Source organism: Haliotis cracherodii, unplaced genomic scaffold (assembly GCF_022045235.1).
Source record: "Haliotis cracherodii isolate W230 unplaced genomic scaffold, xgHalCrac1.p SCAF_6, whole genome shotgun sequence".
Taxonomy (NCBI): Eukaryota; Metazoa; Mollusca; class Gastropoda; order Lepetellida; family Haliotidae; genus Haliotis; species Haliotis cracherodii.
In genome coordinates this window covers 34,214,169-34,240,433 of record NW_027266319.1, presented here as the reverse complement: position 1 = coordinate 34,240,433, position 26,265 = coordinate 34,214,169, and the positions used below count along the sequence as shown (strand labels likewise).

At 42.5% G+C, this 26,265-nt stretch overlaps 2 protein-coding genes and 1 pseudogene across 2 annotated transcripts; 2 read left to right on the top strand and 1 right to left on the bottom strand.

Moving 5' to 3' along the window:
* The first annotated feature begins 881 nt into the window (after positions 1-881).
* On the top strand, positions 882-2,766 carry LOC139446376 (uncharacterized; annotated as a pseudogene).
* A 1,291-nt stretch (positions 2,767-4,057) lies between these two features.
* On the bottom strand, positions 4,058-11,875 carry LOC139446375 (octapeptide-repeat protein T2-like). Its single transcript, XM_071227709.1, has 2 exons — positions 11,825-11,875; positions 4,058-4,471 (listed from the first exon to the last, which is right to left on the bottom strand). The coding sequence occupies exons 1-2, from the start codon at positions 11,873-11,875 to the stop codon at positions 4,058-4,060; spliced, it is 465 nt and encodes a 154-aa protein (XP_071083810.1).
* A 605-nt stretch (positions 11,876-12,480) lies between these two features.
* Positions 12,481-24,919, top strand: LOC139445608 (polyglutamine-binding protein 1-like). The gene is made up of 8 exons (XM_071226770.1): positions 12,481-12,648; positions 13,132-13,330; positions 14,598-14,714; positions 18,878-18,978; positions 20,038-20,117; positions 21,649-21,823; positions 23,024-23,081; positions 24,599-24,919. The coding sequence occupies exons 1-8, from the start codon at positions 12,564-12,566 to the stop codon at positions 24,753-24,755; spliced, it is 972 nt and encodes a 323-aa protein (XP_071082871.1). The 5' UTR covers positions 12,481-12,563; the 3' UTR covers positions 24,756-24,919.
* Positions 24,920-26,265: the final 1,346 nt, after the last annotated feature.

Below are 26,265 nucleotides of genomic sequence, written 5' to 3'. Positions count from 1 at the left end.
TAGCATGTCCGCCCAGAGAGCAGAAGGTCCGGGGTTCGATCCCCGGCCGCGTCATATCAAAGACGTTAAAAGATGTTAACTTGTTACCCTGTCTGGCGTTCAGAATTAAGTGGCTAAAACAAGGACTGGTCAGCTCAGAGACAGAACACTGCTGAGTGGGGTATTCATTTTAAACTGCGGCATGGTATCTCAGTGGGCTAGCACTAAAAATCGGCATTAGTCCAGACTAGTACAGGCAGACACACACCCACACATAATCTTGGACGCGACATTTAAACCTTATTTTACGTCACCTCACCTCAATTTCGTTTATCCGAGCTCATTTGTCATTACTGTCATTCCAGGACTTGCTTCATTAGTCACTGAAATATTGCGAGGGGATGCCCAACTTTTTCCAGGTGTGTAGCACCACAAGTATACTATATATATATTCATTGCAACACTCAATGATGAATAAACGATTAACGATTTCTTTAGAGTGAGCGAGTTATGTTTAATGCTGCTTTTAACATTATTCCAGTTATATCAATGCGTGTCAGCTTAATGTAGGAGGAAAGCCCGAAGTGATGCAGGTCTCAGACGTTTACAACTTCAGTGAAACCCACGAGCATGGGTATGGTGCTGACAAACCTAGAAACATAATTGGGGCGAACCGGGATTCGAACCCACAATCATAGGTTTCTGGCGTGCAGAAGGGACGCAACTCTGCACAGCGAATCGCTACGCCTAAGATGACTGGGCCACCTGTGCCCCCGAGTCTAAACATTAAATGATCAGTTAACACATTTTATTGTTTCAGGAACAAAAACTGTGTTTTTATAAGTTTAGAAGATCAGCGTGGGCTGGGTTTTGGCACAGAGTCACTTCTGCCTGAGGAGAGCTATGCAAGAAAGACGATGGGATATCTGTTTGCAATAGCCCATGGCGCAAAGGTAATTAATGAAACTGATGATGACAATCGTCCTCTTGATCTACTGAAAACTTTCAAACTTGATCCAACAATGTGGGGAATCTTGTACAGTGGGGAAAGACTCTTTAATCCCTACCGCCATTTTGGACAGCCAACATTGTGGCCAAGAGGCTATCCGCTTGGTTCTGCAGGAGAAAGACCAACAACAGAATATCTACTAAATCACTGGAAAACACCATCCATTCAGCAGGGTTTGGTCAACGGAGATCCAGATATGGATGCCATTTTCAGACTGACCCAGAAACAAACCCATTCTCAACTGAATGTGACCTTTGATGGAAGAGCTCCACCAGCAATTGTTCCAGCTGGCGTTTTTGCTCCCTTTAATTCCCAGAATACCTTTTTCTTGTATGATGCATTATGGGCACTCCTCATTCCAACAACCACGACATTCCGAGTGTGTGATATTTGGAGAGGCTACTGGGCTCAGAGACTCTTGTGGGAGATGGGAGGAAATGTAGGGTTCTTCCCGCCTAATGCTGTCCAGAAGAGGAACTCCAGTTCCTATCTCAGTGATGCAAAAGAAGAGAAGGATCTCTATTTCCAGACACCTTGTTGATTTCCTGTCCAAATGGAGATGTGAAGCAAGTAGACCATTTTTTGGCTGCATGACTAAATTATCGACTGACATGGTACATGAGAACTTTTGGAAGGAGAGAGATGCAAAGCTGACTTCCCTTTTGGATCAAGGACCTTGTGGCACTTGGCTACAAGGAACCAAAAAGAATTCAGTTTGGTTCTCTAAAGGACGGTGCTCGATACATAAAAGAGGAGAAATTGCCAACACAAACTCGTATGACGGATCAACAGGTCAATGTCAAATTCTGGGCAGCTGAACAAACTCCAGCCCAGATATATTCCCAAGCTACGCAGTCACCTGCGGCTGTGTTGCATGCTGCTGAAATAGCTTCCTATTGTAGCAATGAATCGTTAATAACATCGAAACTTACAGATATCATTACATATCCAAATATTTTGTTAATCATAGTATTCAACTTTCCCCACTATGAGAACCTCAAGTTTCTGGAGACAATGTACGGCTTGCACATCCCTCACATCATCTATTGTGGAGCCAACAAAGATAAATTTGACCCTCACGCTAAGCTCCTTCTCAAGCCCTTGACCTTCATCGAGGTCGATCATGCCAATGGTTGGCTTGGTCAGCACTGTTTGATAGAAGCCATGAAAATGCAGTTCCGGGTTGACGGATACTTGTACATGGGCGATGATGTCTTGCTTAATGTGTGGAACATTCACATGTTACCATTGAACAAACTCTGGGTTTATAAGGCAAGAGTTGTACAACATTCTAAGAAGGAAAATGGCTTTCGGGTTGAACATCCCAAAGTAGGGTCGCCAGTTTACCAGGCTGGTCTAAAAGCTTTGAAAATGGTAGATATTCACAGATATAACAGTTTCACAGTTATGCTTTTCAACAATTCAAGGAAGCGAGATGGATTCTTTATTGGTCAGTCAGACATTTACTATGTTCCTGAACATTACAAAGATGACTACCTCTACTACATGGAACACTTCTCCAGGTTTGACTTATATATGGAGCTGATATTGCCAACAGTTCCCCGTGGAATAGAAAAGTTGGAAATCTTTACATGATAAAGGGAACCTACTTTGGGCATAAACCAATTGCAGACATACGGAAGTATTTTAATCAGCGTCACCTCTTTGCCCACACTGTAAAAATATCACAATCAATATATGTACCGGAAGGAAAGACATTTTTCTGTAAAACTTTCCTTCCTCTAACTTTGAAAAATTGGCCGTCCAACCTGCCTTAACTCGCATGCTGAAAACAGAAGACCACTCCCGCTAACGGACTACTGATTCGTGATGGGCTCAAAATAGAAAAGCTGGGGCTTGTGTTGAACGCTGTCACACAGGCGCGTTTGTGATCATATAAGCAGAATGTGAAGGTATTATTGTTGACAATGTGTTTTAATTGCTAGAGTAGTGGCCAGACTCTCAAGTGCCGACATACCCCTCCCCGTAGCAGAAGAAAACAAATTTGCATTTATGTTTTTGCATCCATCGGAATAGAATATGATGGTTGTGGTCAAATATATTGGTGGCAGATACTGGGATGTTTGGGACAAAATGCACATTTCTGTTGTACATATGGGTAATATCCATCATGTCCTCTTTCTTTCTTGTATGTGGATGTTAATAGGAGGCTTGTAATAGATTTTCAACAAAGATATGCATAGCTATTAGTAATAGTAAGCACAAATGTAGTAAAGTTTGTTCTTGATTCGTTTTCTAATTATAAAAAAAGAAAATAATGGCGGTGTTGGTGATGTGTTCTCCCACCTGGGACATTGTATTCTTTTCACCTACGTTTGTGACCATATAAACAGAATGTGAAGGTATTATTGTTGTGTTTTAATTAAAAGAGTAGTGGCCAGACTCTCAACTGCTGGGATGCCCCTCCTCCTGTTCCCGTCTCCCTCTCCTCCCCGTACTCGCCTCTCTCTCCTCCCCGTACTCGCCTCTCTCCTCCCCGTACCTGCCTGACTCTCTACCTGTACTCGCCCCTCTCCCCCGTACTCGCCACTCTCTTCTCATCGCACTCGCCTCTCTCTCCTCTCCACACTCCCCTTCTCTACTTCAAATACTCGCCTCTCTCTCCTCCCCGTACTCGCCGCTCTCTCTCCTCCCCGTACTCGCCTCTCTCTCTCTTTCCCGTTTTCGCCTCTCTCTTCCCCGTACTCGCTTCTCTCCTCTCCGTACTCGCCTCTCCCTCTCCACCCTGTACCCGCCTCCCACTCCCCATACTCGCCTCTCTCTCTCTCTCCTCCCAGCTCTCGCCTCTCTCTTCTCATTGCACTCGCCTCTCTCTTCTCCCCATACTACCCCTTCTTTCCTTCACATACCCGCCTTTCGCACCTCGTCGTACTCGCCGCTCTTTCTCCTCCCCGTACTCGCCTCTCTCTCCTCCCCGTACTCGCCTCTCTCTCCTCCCTGTAGTCGTCTCTCTTCTCTACATACTCGACTCTCTCTCTTTTTCCTGTGCCCGCCCCTCTTTCCTCCCCGTACTCGCCTCTCTCTCCTCCCTGTAGTCGTCTCTCTTCTCTACATACTCGCCTCTCTCTCTTCCCTGTGCCTGCCCCTCTTTCCTTCCCGTTCTCGCCTCTCTTTCCTCCCAGTGCTCTCCTCTCTCTCCTCCCCATATTCGCCTCTCTCTCTCCCCGTACTCTCCTGTCTCTTCCCCGTATTCACGTCTCTCACTTTCCCGATTTCGCCTCTCTCTCTCTCCTCGCTTCTTTTCTCCCTGTATTCGCCTCCCTCCTCTCCCCCTACTCGCCTCTCCATCTCCTCCTCCTCCTCCTCGTACTCGCCCCTCACTCCTCCCCTTACTCTCTCTCTCGCCTCTCTCTTCTTGTACTCCCCTCTTCTCTTCTCCCCGTACTCCCCTTTCTCTCCTTCTACTCGTGACGTCACAACATGACGATCATAACCTTGGTTTCGTGTGTTTGCGACAAGCGCCTACGGTCAAAAGGACATAACTCTGTACACCGGAAGCGGTTACGAATGTAAACACTGGCAATGAGTTGGGGCAATTCTAATGTTGTTATGTACCTGGTGAGTATCAGTATCAGACTGCACGAAGGCGATTTCTAGAAATAATGGCTGAACCACCCCAAACATACCCCACGAGGTAAACAACGGCAACACTTTCGAAACATTGGGCATCACATTTCAAAATATTTATTCACAAGTCGTGCTCTTGCATATAAAACGTGAATAAACAATACATTAATGAACATTAATACAGTCCCTATACTAAGAGTACGCAACACTATAGCAACCAAAAAACCCTGAGGTACTACTTGTCACACAGTAGAGCACATTCTTACCGTCCTCGTGTCAACATCATCGTCGAATCTACTAGGGCAAGTAATTTTCAGGAAAGTGCTCGAGGGCGTAAACCTTTTGTGTTCAAAGTCAATGTCATCTACAGCTCTCCACTCTAGAACATCGCCTTCGCTCAGTGGAGTATTGTAGAGAGCTTTATATAGGCAGCACGACGCGATGTTTTTTTGTTTTTTTAAGATATTGTTTGGTAGAATATCACTGTCTTTCAGTCTTTAATTGTAGAGAGCTTTACATAGACAGAAAGACATGTGATTTCTTTCTTTCTTTTTGAGTACCTGAATACACCTGTCTTACGGTCTTGTATTGTAGAGAGCTTTTCATAGACAGTACGACATTTACGGTTCGCTCCGATTTTGTCGTCAGCACAAAACCCGTGCTCGTAAGTTTCATCAAAGTGGTGAACGCCTAAGACCTGCACATCTTCCCGAGGCAAGTGAGCTAACTGACTATAAAAGTCCAGTTTCCACCCTTGCCGAACTAGGTAAACATTTTTACGTTATGTTATGCCTTAATAGTTAAGGAAGGAGATAATAATGTTTCATACACGTGTTTGAATGTATTTCGATGCGAAAAATGAGAGGCTACCAGATGTGCCACATATTTTTCAGGCTATTTCCATGGGGACGTTTGCATAGACAATCCCCTTGTTAGGAAGTTATATAGTTTCCACAATCCGTTTTTTGTGACTATTTCGATGCGAATTGTTTTGAATAATTTTTATTTAATTAAGAAATTGTTTGTATTTTGCAGTGCTTAATTTACTTGTTTGTAACTCGTGGCTCTTTTTATGCTTTTTCATTATCAACATATAATGTGCCTTACACCCCCCAAATATGATCAATCTCAATATAAGACTTCAGCAAGTCTACAACAAGTAAAATGAACAAGCAGCCACTTGGAAGAGAAAACACCATATTCATATCTTAATGTCTCATTTTTTTAATTGAACACGTATTTAGCCAGATGATCAATTTGAAGACATCAAATTATATTCATTCTTTTCCTAATTGTAATATAAAGCTATATGATTGTATATGACAAAATCAGTAGTTTTATGTTTATATTATAACAACTGTAATTATGAACAACAAATTTATAATATGGCTGTAGTAGAGTGTATGTCAAGACTATTTGTTTTGTTTTGTGTTTTTAATTTGCAATAGATGAGCAAAATATAGGAAGTAAACACCCCTAGAATTGTTTTGATACCATACAAGATGGAACATCAAATCTAAAATGGATTTTTCTTTTTGAAAAAGGAACAATTATGTCAAAAAGCAGAACAATATAATCATAACTGTCAGTAAAATAAGCGACAAAGTTGCTCTCAAGGAATGTTAAGTGAATTTTATTGTTTTTCTGATTTTGTTCTGATAACTATCAACGCTTGGATATTTGTAGAAAGATTTCAAAAGACATTCAAGCTTCTGCTTTGCATGACAGTGATGTGACGACAGAATCTCTCAATGATTTCTATTTTACAGTAGGCTGGTTTGGTTTGGTTTGTTGTTTTACGCCGCTCTCAGCAATATTCCAGCTATATGACGGCGGTTTACACTAGGCAAGTCATCCTACAAGGTGTTTGAATGACTGTTGTACCATACAACTCACTACATAAAAATTCCTTCTCTATCAAAAATCTATAAACATAACGCTTCATGTGAAGAATGTGAAATAATAAACGTTTGAGTATAAGTACTTCTTTTTGCAGAATCAAAAGTAAAAACTGCATAATATATTTTTTTTAAGCGATGTTTCAATGGCAAAGGTAAAAACTGCATCATATATTTTTTCAAGCGATGTTTCAATGGCAAAGGTAAAAACTGCATAATATATTTTTTCAAGCGATGTTTCAATGGCAAAGGTAAAGACTGCATAATATGTCTTTTCAAGCGATGTTTCAATGTATGCACTTGTGATGACTTTGGACAGAATAGTATATATAATTTATTTTCAAATGAATACATTTACATCAATTTTACAGGTTGTAGGTTATGCAGGAGAATCGTGACGTGACTGTAATTTTCTTGATTTTACTACTATGATAATCGTGTTTACCCTGTAAGGCATGTGTTGTATTTCATTAAGGTTTTATGATAACTTTGCAACCATTGTTCTCATTTTGTTTCCAATGAAAATTTGATTTTGTAACATTACATTACATTTGTAAATGACGGGCATACTAGTAAAAAAGAATTAAAAAAGGTCAAACTACTGATCATATTATAGTAGCTTCAAGCGAAAATCAAATGATGTTTGCTCAGTTGGTTCATAAGATTATTTGATAAGAAAAATACATTACAATACCAGAGCACACCCTTACTTTCTATCTATGTTATATATCATGTAATGATATTTGATGATGACTGATGGCAAGCAATATTTGAATACATGTGAAATTCAATTCCGGTGATGAGTGAGTGAGTGAGTATGGTTTTACGCCGCTTTAAGCAATATTCCAGCAATATCACGGCGGGGGACACCAGAAATGGGCTTCACATATTGTACCCATGTCGGGAATAGAACCCGGGTCTTCGGCGTGACGAGCGAATGCTTTAACCACTGGGCTACCCGACCACCCCAATTCCGGTAATGAGTTGAATTGATTCATGTATATGACAATTTTACTTTGAGCGTCTTTAATGCCACAATACTAAGTCTTAAAGAAACTACACTGTACTCAATTCACTACCATTCACATAGTTCTAAACTTTACCTATCTATTTGGCACGCCTGGTGACATTATAGGTGGAACTAATTGAATATGAGATTGTATAAGAAGGCTTGGGGAATTATGCTCATAAAATATTTTGCTAACTTTTGTTTTGTTCTTCTTTGTTTGGAAGTATAAAGGGAATTATCGCATGTATGTCGACATGTTGGTTTATTTGAAATTTCAAACCATGCAGTTACCGAAACGAATATGCAAATGAGAGTGGCTTAATCTGAACATGTTTTACCCAATCGCCTGTCACATTCTGAAACTTAGTCACGTTTCGTAATGGAGATAACACATGCAATGTATTCAATTTGTTTTTAAAAGAGCTAAAAATGTTACGACATGATATTTATTTCATTTCGCTAAAGTTAACCGGTGTATATTTTGTGCGAAAAAATATGCGAAGTGATTATCTCCTTTAGCTTTAGGCGTAGTGTAAAGCTTTATCACGCACTGGGTGACCGCCTCCGTGGTAGAGCGTCCGCCCGGAGAGCGGAAGGTCTGGGGTTGGTTCGATCCCCGGCCGCGTCATACCAAAAGACGTTAAAAGAAGGTACTTGTTGTTACCCTGTCTGGCGCTCGGCATTAAGGGGCTAAAACAAGGACTGGTCGGCTCGGAGTCAGTATACTGTGTCTGAGTGGGGTATTAATGTGAAACTGCGGCATGGTATCTCCGTGAGCTAGCACTATAAATCGGCATCAGTCCAGACGAGTACAAGCAGCCACACACACAGATACACGTCGCTATATAAGTGCAATAGTCTTGGACGCGACGTTTTAACACCATTTCACCTCACCTCACCTCACCTCACCTATCACGCACTAGCCTTTCATCGCTGTACATCGTATCTTATTCAAGCGGTGTCACTGAAAGTGAGTGATTATCTCCCTTACCCGAACAGCTCTATTGTCCACTACACCTTGCAATGTATCGTATGTTATTCGGGCAGCAATCGAGAAAGGATCCAGGGAGGAATTTAGGTCAAGCCTGTTACGCGCACTCAATCTTTTCCCTTCACCCTGCTATTGCAACTTATTTTTCAATACGATTAAATTCCAAGCTTCCATAAAGGATGACTTTGTTCCATAAACAACACATGTACAACAACGGATTTGATATGAAAAATGTAATTACCTGTCTTCATAATAACATCTATGGCGTTTGCTGTGCATAGTTGAGTACAGTATTGTTTCAAGCAGTTCACTGGATGTAATGTATGATTCATACCGTTTCATGCGGCGGTTTACGGCGGTTATTGCCTTGACAGTTTATTTTAACTTCCGGCAGAGATTATACACCCGTATATGCTCTTTGCTTCTGGGTGCATAGCTAATCAACAGGTTGGTCTGTAGTTTGCAATTATTTTCTTAAACAATAATACGGTTGCATGATATATTCACGAGTGAGTGAGTGAGTTTGGTTAAACGCCAATTTTAACAGTATTCCAGTTATATCGCGGCTTGTCAGCTTAATGTGGGAGGAAAGCCCGAAGTGATGTAGGTCTGAGACATTTACCACTTCGGTGAAACCCACGAGCATGGGTATGGTGCTGACAAACCTAGAAACATAACCGTGGCGAACCGGGATTCGAACCAACAATCATAGGTTTCTGGCGTGCCCAAAGGGCGCAACACTGCACAGCGAATTGCGGCGCCTTAGACGACTGGGCCACCCGTGCACCCGATATATTCACGATGTTTGGCTGAACATAGTAACATTCTTCTAAACATACTTCATATCTAAACCATAAGTAATCACAACACAAACCCAATTAACTAAACGTAACCTTACACAAGAGTGAGTGAAGGAGTTGGGTTTGAATAGTATTCCACTTATCTCACGGCGTGTCCGAAGTGATGCCGGAAGCGATGCAGGTCTTAGACGTTCACCACTTTGATAAAACCTACGAGCACGGGTTTTGTGCTGACGACAAAATCGGAGCGAACCGGGATTCAAACACACTGTCATAGGTATGACCCGTGAAGATCCGGGATAGAATAGTTCTTCAGCAACCCATGCTTGCCGTAAAACGCTACTATGCTTGTCGTAAAAGGCGACTAACGGGATCGGGTGGTCAGGCTCGCTGACTTGGTTGATGCATGTCATCGATCCCACATTGCGAGGATCGATGCTCATGATATCAATCACTGGATTGTCTGGTCCAGACCCGATTTTTTACAGACCGCCGTCATATAGCTAGAATATTGCTGAGTGCGGCGTTAAACAACAAACCAACCAACCAACCAACGGTATCTGGCATCCCCAAGGGGCACAACTCTGCATAGCGAATTAGGCGATTGGTCCAGCCGTGCCCCTGTACACAACTGTTAGAAGCTATCATACAAAAAAGATGTTCAGATTAGATATGTATTGCGTAGATTCCACGAAGAGACAGTGGCAATATTACACTTTCACAAACTAAAAAATATGTGCACAATAAGTGATGATTAAAACACACAGGTACATTCAACATACAAAGGAGGCATATGATAACAATTTTATATTAGAACTAGTGTATTATAATGATATGGAAACAACATGAGAATTGAGCAAAACAATGGTAATGTTGTGCATACAAGGAATTTGTTTAAAATTGTTGATATGATAACAGATCTTTGAAGTTGTGTCTGGATAACTGTTGGTAAAAGTATTAAAAAATGTTCCTTTTAACAGAGTGTACCAAATTCTTTATCATGAGTGAGGATTATTTGTGATTCTCTTTCTTGGTTGTATTTTATACAAGTTGGTGCATAATGTTGCTTATCTTCTGAGACATCACATGTTTCACAGAGACGTTGTTCCAGTGGGGTTGGTGGGTTATTTTTATATCTACCAGTTTCAGTTTTTAGTTTGTGATTACTTAAACGAAGTTTTATTAAATGTGACCTATGAGCTTTGTTTTTACAATATGTAAGGTAATTCTCAATATTTATAGATGACTTGACCAACCTGTATGTTCTTAGCTTGCTGTTTGATAAATGGGAATCCCTTGAGGAATGCGTGAAGATATTTTTGCATTTGGACTATTTACAGTGGATTCGTTACATTCGTGTTTATTATTTAAAAAGTTTGTTTTATTTAAGCCAACCGACATTTTGACCAGAAATATATGTATTTGCTGCCAAAGCATGTTTTAGAGTGACATTTGTTGTGTTACCCAAATAGGACTTGTAATCAATTTTTTTTTTTATATTATTGGTACTAATAGTGTGTACATATCAAGTTCTGCCTGACAGGCCTAGTTATGTGTTTTCTTGCCTTGGTTTTCATTGTGCTGACCATTTAAAGACTCTGTTTCTTTTATTGTGCTTTCAAAAGATAACTACATTAATCACAATCAATTTGTACTTTACACCATTTCTCTCCTCCCATAGCTTACACTTCCTTCCTCTGCACAAATTACATTATATGGCGGGGAACAATTGATGCACTGCAGCAATCTCTACTTGTGTGTATCTGTACAATATACTATTGTCGTTTAGTTTTGATTGTGGGAACATTATGCAAAAATACATAACATTCCAGAATAGACTACCACTGCAGACCGCAGGTGACTGAAAGCTAGATCACAGGAGTCCGTTTCTAAAAATAGACGCCCTCATGCATATTCATGACCATCTCCACACGCGAGCCCGAAGCCCGGGCTCGCGTGTGGAGATGGTCATGAATATGCACGAGGGCGTCTATTTTTAGATACAGACTCCTGTGGCTAGATCAACTGTAATGGGTAACGTGTAAATGTCGTATTTAGGATGACGTAGAGTGGAGAAATGAAAAAAACACAACGCATAAGAGCATTCAGTAGAAAAAAACTGGAACATGTATGCAGAAAAGTGTACACAACTGTAGTTAGATATAGGTGGCGAGAGGGGGTGATATGTCAGGAGTTCTTGCATGTTTGGAGAAGATTCGAAAAGAGTTCAATTTAACTTTAACCCCCACAGTAAACACTTTCTTGGCCTAACTCCTCTTACGGTATGGTTAACTTTCGAAACAAAATTATTATTTGAATGAACATCGTGATATACACTAGCTGGACAAATAATGTTAGATGTGAACAAGTATAATATATTTGAATAAGTCCATTAATAACTAAAATAATGCTGTCAATGCTTTGGGAAAAGCCTGTGTAAGTCTATGTCTCCTGACCCCAGAATCAATCAGATAATGGACAGTCCCGCTACAACACAGCTGCTGCTGAAAGGGGATGTAACCGATACCACAGTTATGTGGGTCGGCTCACAAACACTTTTGACCGGAACATGTGACGATCAGTGGCATGAGCCTTCCCCATGTGTCTTTTTGAGATACAGAAATCGGATATGCCACCCTGAATGCTACGCTCTCTCGTTCTGAGACATTATGGAAACTTATATTAGGATATGGACCAATTTTAACTTAATTTAACTAATATATTTTGTTTATATGAATGACTACTTTATACTTAAAATTTTCACTCAATAAACTCTTTCGCTATAGGTTGAAACAAAGTTGTGAGCACGTACATAATTATGTATCCCAACGTTTAACTGGAACCGAATCAAGCATGAACGAATCATTAAAAAATATCAACGGGAAAGTGGCAATCTCATTCAAATCAGATGTTACCGCTAAACAAGCGAGAACTAAGATCTGATTTTAATGAGATTAGGAATGAAGTTTAATTTTTAGGCTTTGTTGAATTTTGTTGTTCTGCACATCTGTGTTGAAACGAATTATTATATCGTCTCAATCGCTGAAGAAGAATGCAACAAGTTCATTCTGTCGAATAATACCCGTTGACTTTTGTTCAAAGACGGCCACCAAGCTTCACAAAGCAGCTGGTTTGTTTTCGTAGCGGTATTCAAAGGGGGGTAACTTTGCCAGTGCGCATTGCTTATGTCCCTTTGTTTTCCCGACAAGGCTGAAACGATATTGTGTTTGTTGAGAAACTTACATCATGTGCATGTTATAGTTATTGGTTTTGATAAATCTTTGTCGCCATGCCGCTCCCAGCTGCTCTCGCGGCGAGGCTAGCGAAACGAGGTATTGTAAAGGAAGTGAAGAAGCCTGAGCCAAAACAACCTGGTGAGTGCATATTCAAAACTTTGAGTGCTGCACGCTTGTCTTGGTCAACAAACTTGGCTGTAGAGATTTCCTTACAAAGTAATATGTGCACTGCTATGTTTATCGTCATGACTCTCGCTATAACGAAGTTGATAGCATGACACACTATCAGTGACGTCACTCTTGAAAATGGTTATAATTAACAACTTAATTCGTATTTCATAATGTTGGCTATTGGCTTCAATGATAAGATTTGCTTTGGAGTCATTTGACTTCATGCTAATCAGCTGCTAATTATTTAAGTCAAAGGTTTTAAAATTGCACCTTTCAGTTACTTATAACTTACCTCAGTACATTTATGGATCATTTTTATTTTTTTGTGCTTTTTTTCAATGGATAACGATTACGAATTATATCAAATCATGTGGTATAAATTATGTATAACACCCTCACCTTGTATACATGCTGTATGTAATATTTTTATCCCTGAATAATGTTCAACAGAGGAGATTGAGGAGGTGTTTGCTGAGGATTATGATGAACCGGCTAAACCTGAGCCTGAAGATCAGGCGCTGCCAACAAAAGCAGTAGAAGACTACGCTCAGCCCGGTGTGCTCCCTTTGAGTTCAGAACCCTTATTGTATGAGGCTGCTGCTTGTCCAAACAGAGCCAACCCCTACCATCAGTGTGAAGCCTACTGCAGGTATGTACCATCTGTGTGAAGCCTACTGCAGGTATGTACCATCTGTGTGAAGCCTACTGCAGGTATGTACCATCAGTGTGAAGTCTACTGCAGGTATGTACCATCAGTGTGAAGCCTACTGCAGGTATGTACCATCTGTGTGAAGTCTACTGCAGGTATGTACCATCAGTGTGAAGCCTACTGCAGGTATGTACCATCAGTGTGAAGTCTACTGCAGGTATGTACCATCAGTGTGAAGCCTACTGCAGGTATGTACCATCTGTGTGAAGTCTACTGCAGGTATGTACCATCAGTGTGAAGCCTACTGCAGGTATGTACCATCAGTGTGAAGTCTACTGCAGGTATGTACCATCAGTGTGAAGCCAACTGCAGGTGTGTACCATCAGTGTGAAGCCTACTGCAGGTGTGTACCATCAGTGTGAAGCCTACTGCAGGTATGGACCATCAGCGTGAAGCCTACTGCAGGTATGTACCATCAGTGTGAAGCCAACTGCAGGTATGTACCATCAGTGTGAAGTCTACTGCAGGTGTGTACCATCAGTGTGAAGTCTACTGCAGGTATGTACCATCAGTGTGAAGTCTACTGTAGGTGTGTACCATCAGTGTAAAGTCTACTACAGGTATGTACCATCAGTGTGAAGTCTACTGCAGGTGTGTACCATCAGTGTGAAGCCAACTGCAGGTGTGTACCATCAGCGTTAACATGGTAAAGTCTACTGTAGGTAGCACAGATGCACATGTGATCACTTGCATGCTTTCAATAACTGGTACTATCCTGTCTATGTTGTCACCTTAATTAATACGAAACTTAAATATGCAACAATATTCTGAAAGTAATTGTATCATGCAATGCTTAGATGTGTTCTTAGAAACGGTTTAGCAGCTTTACTCATATAACTCTTAGAGCATGGGTTGTTTGTCTGTTGTTTAACGCTGCACTCAGCAATATTCCAGCGGTATCACGGCAGTCTGTTAATAATCAAGTCTGGACCAGACAATCCAATGATTGACATCATGAGCATCGATCCAATCAGTGAGCCTGACCACCCAATCCCGTAGTCACTTCTTTCGACAAGCATAGTTGCCTTTGGCGGCAAGCATGGGTTCCTGGAGACCTATTCTACTCTGATCTTCACGGGTCCTTAGAGCATGGACTAGAACTGTATACTAGTATAGAGTTCTGTGGTTGTCTGATGGCGATTTGGTATGTGTTACTAAAGACGATGTAATTGTAATTTCAAATTATACAAATTATTTGTATCCACAGAAAAAGATATGGCCTGAGAGAGTTCAAGACAGATCCAGTCATGCTGAAGAGAAGAGATCGCCATCTGCGGAAATACCCACTTCCTGAGGGCTGGCAGGAAGTTGCTGATCCAAGCACGTACGTTGTTGTTATCTTCTTATCCCACTATAAAAAATAACTCGAGATTTGTTTTGTATATTATGTAAGATTGAAACAGCATATCTATTTTTTCAGTAATTAAGCAGCCCCCTGTTGTCTGTTTCAGTGGGGCACTACTTCTGTTTTGTGTGTTTCAGTGGGGCACTACTTCTGTTTTGTGTGTTTCAGTGGGGCACTACTTCTGTTTTGTGTGTTTCAGTGGGGCACTACTTGTGGTTTGTATGTTTCAGTGAGGCACTACTTCTGTTTTGTGTGTTTCAGTGGGGCACTACTTCTGTTTTGTGTGTTTCAATGGGGCACTACTTCTGTTTTGTGTGTTTCAGTGGGGCACTACTTGTGGTTTGTATGTTTCAGTGAGGCACTACTTCTGTTTTGTGTGTTTCAGTGGGGCACTACTTCTGTTTTGTGTGTTTCAAGGGGCACTACTTCTGTGTTGTGTGTTTCACATCTTCCCGAGGCAAGTGAGTTAACTGACTATAAAAGTCCAGTTTCCACCCTTGCCGAACTAGGCTGGTATTATGAAGTTACATTTTGGCTGGACTAACAAGTCTATGGATAGTCCAATCAAAACCGAGCAACGAAATCGAAATCCTGTTCGTAAACTGTCATGCCGATTTCGGTCGATTGCAAGATTTGCAAAGCATTTGCACCGGCAACTTGTTGTCAACAGATATTTTCTAAATCTTTTCATGTTTTTAATCAAGGTGCTCACGTGATTTGATGCACATCGCAATGGAATACTCGTTTTATCACAATATAGATCTTGATTATCGATCAGATCGTCTTGACTGGGCCGCAATTGTGTTTATAGCAAATGCAAGTGATACGAGAGGTTGAATCTGATCAATAGAAGAGGCATAGAAGGGACATAACTCATAATAGCCACAGGTGGCGCTACGATCAAGCCCAGGAATTCCAGCCTGGTTCGGCAAGAGTGGAAACTGGACTTTTAAAGTCAGTTAACTCACTTGCCTCTGGATGATGTGTGTTTCAGGGGGCGCTACTACTGTGTTGTGTGTTTCAGGGGGCGCTACTACTATGTTGTGTGTTTCAGGGGGCGCTACTACTGTGTTGTGTGTTTCAGGGGGCACTAATACTGTGATGTGTGTTTCAGGGGGCACTACTACTGTGTTGTGTGTTTCATGGGGCGCTACTACTTTGTTGTGTGTTTCAGGGGGTGCTACTACTGTGTTGAGTGTTTCAGGGGGCGCTACTACTGTGTTGTGTGTTTCAGGGGGCGCTTCTACTGTGTTGTGTGTTTCAGGGGGCACTAATACTGTGATGTGTGTTTCAGGGGGCACTACTACTGTGTTGTGTGTTTCATGGGGCGCTACTACTGTGTTGTGTGTTTCAGGGGGTGCTACTACTGTGTTGAGTGTTTCAGGGGGCGCTTCTACTGTGTTGTGTGTTTCAGGGGGCGCTTCTACTGTGTTGAGTGTTTCAGGGGGCGCTTCTACTGTGTTGAGTGTTTCAGGAGGCGCTACTACTGTGTTGTGTGTTTCAGGGGGCACTACTACTGTGTTGAGTGTTTCAGGAGGCGCTACTACTGTGTTGTGTGTTTCAGGAGGCGCTACTACTGTGTTGTGTGTTTCAGGGGGCGCTACTACTGTGTTGTGTGTTTCAGGAGGCGCTACTACTGTGTTGTGTGTTTCAGGAGGCACTACTACTGTGTTGTGTGTTTCAGGAGGCGCTACTACTGTGTTGTGTGTTTCAGGAGGCACTACTACTGTGTTGTGGGTTTCAGGGGGCAGTACTACTGTGTTGTGGGTTTCAGGGGGCAGTACTACTATGTTGTGTGTTTCAGGGGGCACTACTACTGTGTTGTGGGTTTCAGGGGCGCTACTACTGTGTTGTGGGTTTCATGGGGCCCTACTACTGTGATGTGTGTTTCAGGGCTCGCTACTACTGTGTTGTGTGTTTCAGGGGGCCCTACTACTGTGTTGTGGGTTTCAGGAGGCGCTACTACTGTGTTGTGTGTTTCATGGGGCCCTACTACTGTGATGTGTGTTTCAGGGCTCGCTACTACTGTGTTGTGTGTTTCAGGGGGCCCTACTACTGTGTTGTGTGTTTCAGGGGGCGCTACTACTGTGTTGTGTGTTTCAGGGGGCCCTACTACTGTGTTGTGTGTTTCAGGGGGCCCTACTACTGTGTTGAGTGTTTCAGGGGGCGCTTCTACTGTGTTGTGTGTTTCAGGAGGCGCTACTACTGTGTTGAGTGTTTCAGGGGCGCTACTACTGTGTTGTGTGTTTCAGGGGGTGCTACGACTGTGTTGTGTGTTTCAGGGGGCGCTACTACTGTGTTGAGTGTTTCAGGGGGCCCTACTACTGTGTTGAGTGTTTCAGGGGGCCCTACTACTGTGTTGTGTGTTTCAGGGGGCCCTACTACTGTGTTGTGTGTTTCAGGGGGCACTACTACTGTGTTGTGTGTTTCAGGGGGCACTACTACTGTGTTGAGTGTTTCAGGGGGCACTACTACTGTGTTGAGTGTTTCAGGGGGCACTACTACTGTGTTGAGTGTTTCAGGGGGCCCTACTACTGTGTTGAGTGTTTCAGGGGGCACTACTACTGTGATGTGTGTTTCAGGGGGCACTACTACTGTGTTGTGTGTTTCAGGGGGCACTACTACTGTGTTGAGTGTTTCAGGGGGCACTACTACTGTGTTGAGTGTTTCAGGGGGCGCTACTACTGTGTTGAGTGTTTCAGGGGGCCCTACTACTGTGTTGAGTGTTTCAGGGGGCACTACTACTGTGATGTGTGTTTCAGGGGGCACTACTACTGTGTTGTGTGTTTCAGGGGGCACTACTACTGTGTTGTGTGTTTCAGGGGGCACTACTACTGTGTTGAGTGTTTCAGGGGGCCCTACTACTGTGTTGAGTGTTTCAGGGGGCCCTACTACTGTGTTGTGTGTTTCAGGGGGCCCTACTACTGTGTTGTGTGTTTCAGGGCTCGCTACTACTGTGTTGTGTGTTTCAGGGGGCGCTACTACTGTGATGTGTGTTTCAGGGCTCGCTACTACTGTGTTGTGTGTTTCAGGGGGCCCTACTACTGTGATGTGTGTTTCAGGGCTCGCTACTACTGTGTTGTGTGTTTCAGGGGGAGCTACTACTGTGATGTGTGTTTCAGGGCTCGCTACTACTGTGTTGTGTGTTTCAGGAGGCACTACTACTGTGATGTGTGTTTCAGGGCTCGCTACTACTGTGTTGTGTGTTTCAGGGTGCCCTACTACTGTGTTGTGTGTTTCAGGAGGCGCTACTACTGTGTTGTGTGTTTCATGGGTCGCTACTACTGTGTTGTGTGTTTCAGGGGGCACTACTACTGTGTTGTGTGTTTCATGGGTCGCTACTACTGTGATGTGTGTTTCAGGGCTCGCTACTACTGTGTTGTGTGTTTCAGGGGGCCCTACTACTGTGTTGTGTGTTTCAGGAGGCGCTGCTACTGTGTTGTGTGTTTCAGGGGGCCCTACTACTTTGTTGTGTGTTTCAGGGGGCGCTACTACTATGTTGTGTGTTTCAGGAGGCGCTACTACTGTGTTGAGTGTTTCATGGGTCGCTACTACTGTGTTGTGTGTTTCATGGGTCGCTACTACTGTGTTGTGTGTTTCAGGGCTCGCTACTACTGTGTTGTGTGTTTCATTGGGCCCTACTACTGTGTTGAGTGTTTCAGGGGGCGCTTCTACTGTGTTGTGTGTTTCAGGGGGCGCTTCTACTGTGTTGTGTGTTTCAGGGGGCGCTTCTACTGTGTTGTGTGTTTCAGGGGGCACTACTACTGTGTTGAGTGTTTCAAGGGGCGCTACTACTGTGTTGTGTGTTTCAGGAGGCGCTACTACTGTGTTGTGTGTTTCAGGAGGCGCTACTACTGTGTTGTGTGTTTCATGGGTCGCTACTACTGTGTTGTGTGTTTCATGGGGCGCTACTACTGTGTTGTGTGTTTCAGGGGGCGCTACTACTGTGTTGTGTGTTTCAGGGGGCGCTTCTACTGTGTTGTGTGTTTCAGGGGGTGCTACTACTGTGTTGTGTGTTTCAGGGGGCGCTACTACTGTGTTGTGTGTTTCAGGGGGTGCTACTACTGTGTTGTGTGTTTCAGGGGGCCCTACTACTGTGTTGAGTGTTTCAGGGGGCGCTACTACTGTGTTGTGTGTTTCAGGGGGCGCTACTACTACTGGAACCTGGTGACTGACCAAGTAGCCTGGCTGTCCCCTTCTCACCCCAAGGCTCAGATCACACTGCCAGCTGAAAAGCTACAAGGTATCTACACAGCTGTCTTGGTGTATTTAGATTGATCAATAACCATCTTTCATCAAGGGAGTCAACTGACTGTAAAACTCCCGTTTCCCCCTTGCCGAACTAGGCTGGAATTCTGTAGTTACATTTACGAGTCTATGCATATTTGATGGCAAGGCTGATGAGTTTGGCTAGTTTGCGAATGATATCTAATATGAAGTGGTTTCATCTGTACAGACATTTGAAAGATGCATGTCAATTTTTGTTTATATTATCAAGAGCATTGATTTTCCGTTGTTAAACTTGTTAAAATGTAAAATTCCTCTGAATGATAAGAGTTCACTACATGTGCATTGTAAAATCAGATGATGATTGTTTGTTCATGGTGAATGATCAGTTTGTAAATACATGTGTATTGAGTGTGCACCCTACTCGGGGGCCCGGTGGCCCAAGGCACTGCAACTCCTTATGCAGAGTTATGTCCCTTAGCCATACCAGTAAAGGCAGGATCTGGTGATCATATTTTCAAAGTGAGTGAGTGAGTGAGTTTGGTTTTAAGCCGCTTTTAGCAATATTCCAGCAATATCACGGCGGGGAACACCAGAAATGGGCTTCACACATTGTAGCCATGTCGGGAATCGAGCCAGGTCTTCAGCATGACGAGCGAACGCTTTAACCACTAAGCTACCCGACCGCCCCCGTATTTTCAAATCCCAGATTCATCCCCTTATGGACCTTTGTCTGTCTACATCGTGCCATTGATTACCCTTGCTTGTGGGTTTTCATCGTAGGGTTGTAGGTCTATACACTTGCCTGTCTTTGGGCTTTCCTCCCACGTCAAGCTGATGCAGCACAATAAACCTGTTAAAAGCTCAACATGATTCCAACATTGTCCATAGATGATTCATGATGCTTTAATTCATTAATCTGTGGTTAAGGGTTTAGGAGCATCCCTGCAGCCTTAGTTCTTTGCTAAAGTATTTTTGATCTCGGGAACCCCTAAATCTGTGGTTTCAACATTGGGGTAAAAACCCCTTGGTTTTCATGCTTGGTTTTGAGCAGTGTGTGTGATGTTTGTTACAGCTGTGCTGGGCAAGGTCGGGGGCATACTGGACATGGATGAACACAGTGATGAAGAAGACATGGACACAGGCAAAGCAATGGTGAGTGGCCAGTACTAGATCCACTGTGAGACCCATGTTCCTGGGCCTGCTTCCATGTTGAGACTCATGGACCTGGGCCTCCTTCCACAGTGAAACCCATGGACCTGGGCCCCTTTCCAGGATGAGACCCATGGACCTGGGCCTCCTTCCAGTGAGACCCATGGACCTGGGCCTCCTTCCAGTGAGACCCATGGACCTGGGCCTCCTTCAAGGATGAGACCTATGGACCTGGGCCTCCTTTCACATCAAAACCTATGGTCCTGCACCCCCTTTCACAGTGGGCCTCACTGTGGAAGGAGGCCCAGGTCCATGGGTCTCACTTCGGAAGGAGGCCCTGGTCCATGGGTGTTACTGAGGAAGGAGGCCCAAGACCTTGGGTCTCAGTGTGGAAGGAAGCCCAGGACCATGGTTCTCACTGAGGAACTGATAATGGCTAGATGACACATGTACTTATGTTAAGAAAACACTTTTTACAGTTCATTTTGATACCATTTACCATGTTCTTCTGTTATAAGTACTGGTATTATGTTGTATGAATCTAGGACCTCACAAGAAGATGGTGGTCCAGGGATATACATTGAGTAAATCTTTACACTTCTGGGGACACTGGAGGCCATATTGTTCAAGGTGCCACAATTCACTGTGCAAAGTTGTGTCCCCTAGGTGTGCCAGGATGCTATGGTCCCAGATTCACCCTCTTTATGATTCTTGGTTTGTCAGCACCATACCTGTACTCGTGGGTTTTACCAAAGTTGTATCTCTACATTATATGTGCATCACTTTCCACCAACATAAGTTGGCACGCAGTGGTAAGACAGAATCATGATGCATTACAGCATTGAACTTACCCCATATATCTACACCGCCTTTGAAATTCATTCTTGTGCACTAGCCTGAGTATTGACTTGATGCATTTGAGGGCTATGGTTCTGAACCAGTTGCCAGTGCTTCAATTTTGCTACAAATTGGAACTGAATAAAACTTACAGAACATGTAAACATAGTAAACATTTTGTCTTCTACAAGCAGAACCTGCTACACACCCTGACTAATGAAATAAGGTTTTCACTTAGTCCTTACAAATAATAGGGTAGCTACTGCAGCAGTCTGTGAGGTTAGGATTCTGATTACTCTTCTCTTCCTGTTTTGGATTTGTTAACTATTTATAAAATAGACCCGTGAAGATCCAAGGTAGAATAGGTCTTCAGCAACCCATGCCTCCTGTTAAAGGCGACTATGCTTGTCCTAGGGCGACTAACGGAATTGGGTGGTCAGGCTCACTGACTTGGTTGATGCATGTCATCGATCCCAATGGCGTGGATCGATGCTCATGATGTCAATCACTGGATTGTCTGAGCCAGACTCAATTATTTACAGACCGCCGTCATATTGCTGGAATATTGCTGAGTGTGGCGTTAAACAACAAACAAACAAAACAAAAATTTACAAAATATGAAGTACTCCAGCCAACAGTGCTCTAGTGATACGCCTGTTTTGGTAATATCCCTGTGCATCTTTGGGACTCTTTGCAGAGTGACGACAGTAGTTCCGACTCAGAGGAGGAAGTGGAGCAGAGGCGACGACGTGATAGACGTGATAGGGACCGCGACTGGGACCGTGAGCGTGATAGGGACCGCAGTCGGGACCGGGATAGAGATCGAGACAGAGACAGGGATCGGGACAGGAGGAGGCGAGATGATAGAAAAGGTCAGAGTAGTCGATGCTCACGATGCAGTGGTTGATGTTGTTGAAATAAACTTTGTAGATTTGTTCTCATAAAAGTTTGATACTTTATCATGCTTTTGTATTACAGTGATCCCTCACTACAACACTGCAATTAATGAGCGTTATAGATGATGATCGGTTTAACTGAGGTGGAGTCTTAGGTGGTAGATGACCAACAAAACAGTATACATGCTCTGCCTACCTAACATGATCTACGTTGAAAGTTTCAGAGTTTAAAAATGATTAGAATAGAAGTTGTTTATGATTCATAGTGTAAAAAAAGATTTATCAAGTATTATATGGTATCCCTTCATCAATTCAGATGAATAAACAGGTTTAACAAATTTGGTATTAAAAAATATGAAATTTTATGTAAAACATAACTTGACATGATGATTTACTATTTAAAATGTATTTCCTGCTCTCCAAGGCATTGTTTAATATGCTGAGATTAAGATTACCGTGTGTATTTTCTTGTAAACTAAGTCGGAAATAGCACTAAGCCGGAAATAGCAATAAGCCATGCACACATTTCCCTCCAATCTACCAATGATTCAGTTAAAAAGCACCCAATGATACAACTTGCAATGGTCGGAAGAAATTGTGTGAAATTATTATTTTATCAGGAATAATATATTCCAATATTGTGTTATTTTGGTGGCAGCTATTACTATATATATTTAAAATTATAAGAACCCTAAGTGTGGCACTTTGGTACAGGTGGTATGCAGGATATTATCAAACAATACGAACAGTGTAGAGAAATATGATTTTCTATCAGTTTACAGGATGTACATTGTGTAAGGAGTCTTCATTACCTCATCATTACCTGGCTGGCTATCGGACGCCGGTTGACATCGCCAGTGGAAAAAATTATTATCGATCAGATCATCTTGACTGGTTGCCACCATTTTGTTTGAAGCAAATGCAAGTGATATGAGAGGTGGAATCTGATTTAACAAGAGGAGGGACATAGAAGGGACAAAACATATAATAGCCACAAGTGGCGCTACGATCGGGCCTTGAAACTCCAGTTCGGCATGGGTGAGGACTGGGCTTTTATAGTCAGTTAATGCCCTTCCCTCAGGAAGTTGCCATGCAGCTGAAATGTAGTTTACAAATGGAAAGACTATGAAAGACTGACAAGCAGATAACTGCAATTGTATTCATCTATATTTTCAGGTCGAGGAAGAGATGGCCTTGACCCCATGGATCCGGCTTCATATTCGGACATTCCTCGGTAAGGAACATGATATTTTGTACATAGATGGGGGCGATGGAGTAGTCTAGTTTAAAGCATTCATCCATCATGCCAAAGGCCCAGGTTTGATTGCCCACGTGGGTACAATTTGGGAAGCCTATTTCTGGAATATTGCTTAACGTGGTGTAAACCATACTCACTCATATACAGATGCAGAGGACGAATCAAAAAGGGTTCCCAGATCCCCTTTTGAAAATTGAATTAATTAATCAATTGAAATAATTTCTAATCAATGGATTTTCTTTTTTTGACCTGCCATTCCTTTTCTGAGTTTATGTATGTCCATATGATTAGTTGTATGAAGGAAGTTGAGCGGTGAAAGATGAAGTTAATTTGACTTGTACTGATCATGTATCCATCAGATATTGCATGGTTGTAAAATGAGCCCCCAAGTCATGGTTAGACATATCCACCACTGATGTGTTTGTAGGGTAATATCTGCCCTCCGATAAGTCTGTTAACCATGAGGAACGTATCAACTACAATTTGTGAAAATTTTCAGTTTTCAAATGTGTTTAGTTGATGGGATGTCTACAATGTGAATTATCTCCCTTGTTCCTGGGTTTGATGAACACAATGCAATATTTGAAACCAGTGAGTGTGTTGGACACTGGGTAATATTTGAAACCAGTGAGTGTGTTGGACATTGGGTAATATTTGAAACCAGTGAGTGTGTTGGACACTGGTTAAAATTTGAAACCAGTGAGTGTGTTGGACACTGGTTAATATTTGAAACCAGTGAGTGTGTTGGACACTGGTTAATATTTGAAACCAGTGAGTGTGTTGGACACGTGGTAATATTTGAAACCAGTGAGTGTGTTGAACACTGGGTAATATTTGAAATCAGTGAGTGTGTTGGGCACTGGTTAATATTTGAAACCAGTGAGTGTGTTGGACACTGGTTAATATTTGAAACCAGTCAGTGTGTTGGACACTGGTTAATAATTGAAACCAGTCAGTGTGTTGGACACGTGGTAATATTTGAAACCAGTCAGTGTGTTGGACACTGGTTAATATTTGAAACCAGTCAGTGTGTTGGACACTGGTTAATAATTGAAACCAGTCAGTGTGTTGGACACGTGGTAATATTTGAAACCAGTCAGTGTGTTGGACACTGGTTAATAATTGAAACCAGTGAGTGTGTTGGACACGTGGTAATATTTGAAACCAGTCAGTGTGTTGGACACTGGGTAATATTTGAAGTCAGTGAGTGTGTTGGGCACTGACATTCTGAAACTCCTAAGGAACATCCTTGAAATGTGGATGAGTTGGGTTAACCCCCGTGTCTACTACTGTATCATATTGAAAGTATATGTCAATATTGCAAGTAATCTTGAAACCTCTGTGTATACAAGCACAGGACACATGAAAATATAAGCTGTTGCGGTGAGTGTGAGGTGTAATGAAGGGATGACAGTTCCTCTGCTGCTGAAACACAGCTCCTGTATCCTGTCATATCTTCAGAATATGTGTTCACTGTTGTCCATCTGTTGCAGAGGGGGCTGGTCTGATGGACTTGATCAGCGGGGCAAGGCCAAAACGGGCGTGGACGTGACAGCATCGGGGCCTCTCTTCCAGCAGCGTCCCTACCCCAGCCCGGGTGACGTACTGAGAGCAAACAGGGCCATCGCAGACAAGAAGGCAGATACATGACCTCACAATCTGAGGAGCAACAAACTGAGAGGATGTTTTTTTCTGTCATAACATTTTTGTACCTTGATAACAAGGATTAAAACAAGGTACACTGATAACAGCGTAGTAAGTTGTATGAGGTTTTATGTAATGTATGGTGTCAATAAAATACATGTGTACAAGCAGGCTGTGTTTTTTCAATGTCATATACTTGGTTGTTTGAAAGTTACACCAAAATGAGTGAGTGAGTGAGTTGGGTTAACGTCGCTTTTGACAGTATTCCAGTTATATTAGGCATGTCAGCTTAATGTGGGAGGAAAGCCCGAAGTAATGCAGGCCTCAGATGTTTACCACTTCTGTGAAACCCATGAGGACAGGTATGGTGCTGACAAACCTAGACACATAATTGGGGCAAACCGGGATTCAAACCCAAAATCTATTGTTCTGTTTCACGGTTGCACTGTGGCAACTCACAACCCTACCGACTGATTTTTGTTTGTTTAACGCCGCTCTTAGCAATATTCCAGCTATATGACGGCGGTCTGTAAATAATCAAGCCTGGACCAGACATTCCAGTCATTGATGTCATGAGCACAGGTCCATGCAATTTGGGATACGTTAACATGCATCAACCATGTCAGCGAGCCTGACCACCCGATCCCGTTAGTGAGTTTGTGAGTTTAAGAGACACTGATTTGTTGCCTGTCGACGGAAGAATTATAAACAGTCACATTGTGGGAATTTTGCGCAATATCACGCGACTTTTTGCCTTAAGGAAAATGGTTTTTAACAACAGAAAATTAATTACATTTTTGTGATGCGATGTGCGTGTGAACAATCGTGCGATGTGTTGTCATTGTTAGCCTCGTACATCACGTCATCTGAGACGTTGCTGTTCTGGGAATGGAAATAATGTACTTCCTGTAAAGAATACACCATACAAATTTCCCGTGTATGATTTTCCTTATAGTGACTTAAAGGGATTGCCACTTTGTATAAAACAATATCACGTTGTTAGGGACTGGTTTAATTAGTCTCTGATAGATAGGTATACCATCACAATAGTATCGTCTTTTGATGACCTATTTCCTCAGTCAAATTTGTATGTAGTCTCTTTGAAAAGGATGTTTAAGATCAGACTTTATCACCCACTTAAAGCCCAAACTGTTTTTGTTGGTTTAAAGATTACCCATTTAGTCAGATTATCAGGTCAACAGACTCTACAACAACCTCCATATTCTTATTAATATCAGGTGATCAGTCGATCGTTCATTCAGTGAGCTATGGGGTCTGTGGTTGAAATCTTCCACGAGATCTTCTGAGATATCCAGGTAATTGTAAGTCTAATTGTAGTGAGTGTGTGAGTATGGTTTTACGCCGATTCAGCAATATTCCAGCAATATCACGGCGGGGGACACCGGAAATGGGCTTCACATATTGTAACCATGTCGGGAATCGAACCCGGGTCTTCAACGTGACGAGCGAACGCTTTACCACTAGGCTACCTGACAGCCCCAAGTCTAAATGTAAG